At 38.7% G+C, this 6,625-nt stretch overlaps 2 protein-coding genes across 2 annotated transcripts in view; one reads left to right on the plus strand and one right to left on the minus strand.

Annotated features, from left to right (window-relative positions):
* On the plus strand, positions 1–4,588 carry LOC107865390 (GMP synthase [glutamine-hydrolyzing]; the record flags this gene model as incomplete). Its single annotated transcript, XM_016711666.2, is given in 6 exon segments — positions 1–589; positions 2,461–2,711; positions 2,867–3,242; positions 3,339–3,470; positions 3,557–3,732; positions 4,207–4,588. Coding segments are annotated over 6 exon segments (1,614 nt in total). The 3' UTR covers positions 4,331–4,588.
* A 1,917-nt stretch (positions 4,589–6,505) lies between these two features.
* Positions 6,506–6,625, minus strand: part of LOC107852073 (organic cation/carnitine transporter 3-like) — an 8,141-nt gene continuing 8,021 nt past the window's right edge. The window contains exon 2 of the mRNA XM_047406693.1: positions 6,506–6,577. Coding sequence (XP_047262649.1) covers positions 6,506–6,577 — 72 coding nt within the window. The remainder of the gene's footprint in view (positions 6,578–6,625) is intronic.

Raw genomic sequence — 6,625 nt, forward strand, 5'->3', positions numbered from 1 at the left:
AGTCTCCATCTTCTTAATTCTTGATTTTCCGACAATGGAACCTGTAACACAAGCCAAGAAGTCATCAAACCTCGTACTAATCCTAGATTACGGTTCTCAATACACTCACCTTATCACTCGTAGAATCCGAAGCCTATCAATTTTCTCACTCTGTATCAACGGCACATCTTCTTTATCTTCCATAACCGAACTCAACCCACGTGTCATCATCCTATCAGGTGGACCCCACAGTGTCCATTCCGAGGGGGCCCCATGTTTCCCATCTGGGTTTATAGAGTATGTTGAGGAGAAAGGGATTCATGTGTTGGGTATTTGTTATGGGTTGCAGTTACTTGTGCAGAAACTTGGTGGGGTTGTTAAGATTGGTGAGAAGCATGAGTATGGGAGAATGGAAATTGAGGTTGAGAAGAATGAGGGGTTGTTTGGGAATAAGGGAATTGGGGAGAAGCAGCTGGTTTGGATGAGTCATGGTGATGAGGCTGTGAAGTTGCCGGAGGGGTTCGAGGTTGTGGGGAGGAGTAATCAGGGTGCTGTTGCTGCTGTTGAGAATAGGGAAAGGAGGTTCTATGGGTTGCAGTATCATCCTGAGGTAAAAATTTAATCTTTATGTGAAATTATTTTGAATCGTTATTCGGTGTTTGATTGTATATAAATGTAGGTAGCTGCAAAGATACAAAACAGATGATAGATAGATAGCATTTTGTTGATCGTTTTTAATGTCTGTATTGTCTCTCAATCTGTCGTGTTATGTGTGCTTGACCCGAGCTTTCAGAAACAACCATCTAGCTTCGCGAGGTAGGGGTAAGGTCGAGTATACAGATAGAATAGAATGTAAAGATAGCATTTTGATGATTTTTTCTAAATCAACTGTTGTGTGAGGGATAGACACTTGGTGGGGTTGTTAGGATTGGTTAGAAATGTTTGGATGAGTCATGGTGATGAGGTTGTGAAATGGCCCGATGGATTTGAGGTTGTGGCGAGAAGTAATCAGGGTGCTGTCGCTGCTATTGAGAATAGGGAACGGAGGTTTTATGGGCTGCAGTATCATTCTGAGGTAAAAAGAGCATTTTTGATGATATTCTTGGAAAAAGAATTGATCTTTGCAGAGTTATTTTGATTCATTATTTAGTGTTTTGTCCCTTTTTTCTGTAAATATTTTGATTTGTTGTGCTTGAGCCGAAGGGTCTTTTGGAAACGTCCTCTCTACCTCCTCGGGATAGGGGTAGGGTCTGTGTGTATTCTATCATCCCCAAATCCCACTTTTGAAGGATTACACTGGGTGTGTGGGTATGTTGTTGTAGTATTTTGTGTTCGGTTGGATATAAAAGTAGGTAGCTGTTGAGATACTGAATGGATGGCAGAGTATACATGTAGAATATAAAGATAGCATTTTGATGTTTCTGGATTCTCTCCCAAACTGTGTGGGTCTTTCAGAAACAACCTCTTTATCTCCATGAGCTAGGGGTAAGGTCGAAGATTGAGTATACAGATAGAATATAAAGATAGCTTTTTGATGATTCTTTTACCTATGTATTGTCATCAAATTGCCGTGTTATGTGTTGCTTGAGCCGAGCTGTCCTTTGGAAACAACCTCTCCATGACGATGTAGGGGTAAGGCCTGGGTATTCTCTGCTCTGCTCAAACCCCATTTGTGGGAATACACCAGATATTTGTTGTTGACTTGTTGTATTTTAATGATGATAAAGAAATAGACCTTGAGCCTAACTCAACCTCAAAAGCTAGCTCATGAGGGGAGGATTGCCCAAGTCCATATAAGGAGACCAAGGACCCTTTAACCCACCGATGTGGGACTCAACAAATGATTTTTGAGTACTAAAGGTTGGCAACAATATGTTTTAGTTGAAACAACAACAACCAATTTAATCCTACAAGTGGGGTCTGTCAAGAAACTTTAGTTGAAACAAGTAGCTGGTATGTTGTTGTTTTCTTTTGATGATTTTTTGAGTACTAAAGGTTGGCAACAATGTCTTAAGTTTTAGTTGAAACAACAACATACCCATTGTAATCTTACAAGTGGAGTCCTGTAAGAATTTTTTAGTTGAAACAAGCAATATGGAATATGAATTGGAATATTTGTATGTCAACAGAAACAATTTTCCCCATACTGAATTGTTTTCTACCATCCCAAACACACCTTTCCGTTGAATTGAATTAAATTAATTTACTTGATACTTGGGTTGTCTTGAAGCTTTGAATCTCTTCACTTGGTCCTCTTATTACTATAACCTGGGTAATAAGTTTCCTACTTCTCTTTTGTTTGGGTCTTTGATGAATTCAGTAAAGGTCCCATCTAATTCATCAAACGGGTAAATATTCTTTGTCAAATATAAACGTGTGTCAGATATCATTTGTTTTCTCTGTGCAAGAGAGCTGAGTTGGAATCTTTGAATATGTACTATCAAGTTTTTCTTCCGCACTGACCAGATGAATGCTGTATAGGTGACACACTCAGTTGAAGGGATGGAAACGTTAAGACACTTTCTATTTGATATTTGCGGGCTTACAGCAGGCTGGAACATGGAAGATGTTCTGGAGGAAGAAATAAAGGTTATTAAAGCCATGGTAGGACCTGAAGATCATGTGATTTGTGCTTTATCTGGTGGTGTTGATTCCACAGTTGCAGCTACCGTGGTACACAAGGCTATTGGAGACAGGCTTCACTGTGTTTTTGTTGATAATGGTCTATTAAGGCAAGTCTCTAGTCCTTCCACTTCTTAATAAGCTGCTGATTATCCCACAATTATTAGTACGACAAACTAAAGTTTTCTTTAAATCGGTTAAGTCAACTGATACTTGCTTCATATCTTTTACAAGCTCTGACATCGGTTTTGCATCAATATTTTAGGTACAAGGAGAGAGAAAGGGTGATGGCTACCTTTGAGAGTGACCTCCATTTGCCTGTTACCTGTGTTGATGCTACGGAAGAATTTCTCAGCAAACTAAAAGGTGTAACAGAACCTGAAATGAAAAGGAAAATAATTGGGAAGGAGTTCATCAACATATTTGATATTTTCGCCCATGATTTGGAGAAAAAAGTGGGAAAGAAACCTACTTACCTAGTCCAAGGAACCTTGTATCCTGATGTAATTGAGTCTTGTCCCCCACCTGGAAGTGGAAGAACACATTCTCATACTATCAAGAGCCATCATAATGTTGGCGGGCTCCCAAAGGATATGAAGCTGAAGCTCATCGAGCCGCTGAAGCTTCTATTCAAGGATGAGGTATCATTGTCTTCTACAACTTTTTCATGCCTTTCCACACTATTTTTCCTTTTCATTCTGGACCGATTTGAACGGTCTGACTCCCTTATCTCGTAGGTTCGTGCAATGGGAAAGATTATGAATATACCTGTGGCTTTTCTCCGGCGCCACCCATTTCCTGGTCCGGGACTTGCTGTCCGAATTCCGGGAGATGTCACAGCTGGAAATTCCTTGGATATTCTTCGTCAGGTATTTAGGAGTTCTCCAGTATTAGTAGTAATTTCTTAATCCTTTCTGTTTTGGTTCCTCGTCTTATAAAAGCTTACGTCGTTTAGGTTGATGAGATCTTCATTCAGTCAATCAAAGATGCTGGAATCTATGATGAAATTTGGCAAGCTTTTGCTGTCTTCTTACCTGTGAAAACCGTTGGAGTACAAGGAGACCAAAGAACGCATTCGCATGCTGTTGCACTTAGAGCAGTCACAAGTCAAGATGGAATGACTGCAGACTGGTAACTTATTCTTTCCCACATCTTTCTGCTCTACTTATTTTTATGTACTAATTGTCAAGATTGGACACCGTTGACGTAAAAGTTATTGTTGTTCTGCTTCGCACTTTAATAGATATTAAGGATGTATGCTATGTGTTTATGAAACTTTTGTGCCTTCTATTTGCTTGCATTGTCGGTTGTTCGCCATTAGTTAGAAGTAGAAGTGTACGGCAGTCGCCCCACACTAGATAAATGTTTTTTCTCAGCAACCTCGGACCAATCAATCAAAAAGTAGTAGTCCAAATGATCCCGTGCCATGACATATATTGTATTAATCATCAAAGTAATTCCATCTCCTGCGGTCCAAATTTGTAATTTACTTGGAGCTTCTCTTGTGAAAGTACCGAAAGAGTACCACCACCACTCTTTATGCCGTTATATTTATGTCATGAGCTAAATCTGTTCATTTATTTGAAATTGTAATTTCTTTTTTAGGTACTACTTTGATTTCAAGTTCCTCGACGATGTATCAAGAAAGATTTGCAACAGTGTTCGTGGTGTAAACCGAGTTCTTTTGGATATTACATCAAAGCCTCCATCAACAATCGAATGGGAATGATTTGTTATAAAAAAAACATGCTATATTTGGCGATTAATGTAGGATTGTTTTGCTTCTCTTTTACCTTTTCGGGGGTTTGGGGAAGTTGATGGTGCAAGACAGAAGGGGAAAATGTCCATGAGAAAGTATAGGTCCTTCTGTTGTGTGGTGAAACTGGTATTTAAAATGGGAAAGTGCTCCCAACGATTTGTATTGCATGGTATATTGATGCCAATTTCACTCAAATCTTGGCGGTGCCTCTTTTCTTCTTTTTGATAATGTTGGTGTTCCGATTCATTCTGCTTACATGCATCTCGACTATTCTACTCAATACGTGCTACCCTTCATCAGTAAAGGTATCGAATTCTACTCATGCTTCCTTTTATCATTTAAGGTATTGAATTCTACTCATTCTTTAGTGGTGATGATAAAAGATTCCCGGGACAATTTAAGAGGAAACTTTTTCCTATTGAAGGAAGCTTTGGAGTAATTGGTAAAGTGGTTGTCATGTGATCAGGAGGTCACGGGTTTAAGCTGTGAAAACAGCCTTCGGCAGAGATGCAAGTAAGGCTTCGTACAATAGACTGACTGGTCCTGTCGCACTGGGCTAGTCAGCAACAACTTTTTCGAACTGTAATGTCAGACATCTTGCATTTAATCATTCAACGTTATAATTGTACTATAGTTAGATGTTAGTTAAATCTTACGAATCAAGTTAAAAGGTTCACATTAGTGCAAACCAAACCAAAAAAGATTCATCTATGTTCCAAAATTATGATTCTTTATTGCTACTAATAAACAGTCAAGACAAAGAAGGAATCATATGTATGTCAAAGATATGCATCTGTTGAAATTCAATTGTTTGTTCATTGACTGTTCATCACATCCTAGAGTAGAAGAATGTCCCAAGTTGTTGAAATTCAATTGTTTATAACATAATCGCGTTTTTTCCAGAGGCGGACCAGAATATAAGTCTCATGGGTTCAACATTTAAGGTTCTTAGCATTGAACTCATTGTATCTTTAAAGTTATGAGTTCATATCTATGTATGTCGCGATTTTTCATGGACTTTTACGTATAAACTCATGCTCTACCTCAAAAGTATTAATTTCATATGAAACCATGACGATACATCTGCCTCTCGTTTTGTCAACCTATGTATAATTGTAGTTATGCTCGTGGAAGGTAGCAGGTGCTTCATAGGATAGTTGAAGTGCGTTTAAACTGGTCTGAACATATGATCTTGGAGCACTCTTCCTCTTTCTTTTTTTTTTCTCTGGAGCCATATATGTTGATAATGTTTCCTCTTTTATCAAATCCAACCTTTACTGGAAAAGCTGTAACCTGTAGCCATCCCTTCTTTAATTCTACTACTTTTTGCTATTCAACTTTTGTGGGGTTTTACATAATAAAAGCTAGTTTTCTGGTCCTGCTACTTCTCCACTAGGGGTTCTTTCTCAGATTTAGAATAAAAAGGAGGGATATGTGAGGCCCTCTCAACTTTTCAGGTCATTCCTGCCGTTCTCACTTCTCAGACCCCACCTTCTAGGACTACACTAATGATGTTGTTTTTATCATCTAATGTGACCTTGACATTGTGAAAAGATGGCATTCTAACACTTCGAGCAATCCCTTAGTTCCAGTCCAAGGAGTCAACTTTCCTTAATGAGCATTTGGCACATGTACTAGTCCGTGGAAGAGTGAAAAGGTCACCACTACAGTTCATTTGTTGTGCTTACAAGGGAAGCTTCTGCAGGACCGCCAGCCACTAGTCCTCGGCTAGAGGGGCTTGTTGCATAAAAACCTCCTCTTTGTCTCAAGAAAGAGCTTAAGCATGCTTAGAATAGTAAAAATTATTTAACAAGACCATAAAGCAAACAACAAACTATTTCCATTCCTGAAGTGACCTTTCAACTTTGTTTGTTGAGGGGTCACTGACAGAAATCAAATCAATAGCAAGATTCAACAACTCAACTTTCATGAACTTTATAGAGGACCACAAAAAAGTGATGTTCAAGAAAGATGATGCATTAGAAGAAAGTTACTCCAAATTACAACTTTCCTCTAGGCTTGTCAAATCTTTGAAAAAAGCATTTTAAAGTGCAATACTGTACACAAGCTCTAACTCTCCTCTAAGGACATGATTCACCAAGCTTTTTTTTCATATGGCTTAGCTGACCAACCTTGAGCTAATCTTCAAGATTTCCAGACTACTCTCTGAAGTGCTTCTCTAATTGTTCCAACTGCTACTTTTTTCGAGCCAGCTGACTGCAAAGGCAAAAATATCGATGAAGAATGAATATGAATCTTTACTTG

Source organism: Capsicum annuum, chromosome 1 (assembly GCF_002878395.1).
Source record: "Capsicum annuum cultivar UCD-10X-F1 chromosome 1, UCD10Xv1.1, whole genome shotgun sequence".
In the NCBI taxonomy this organism is placed as follows: Eukaryota; Viridiplantae; Streptophyta; class Magnoliopsida; order Solanales; family Solanaceae; genus Capsicum; species Capsicum annuum.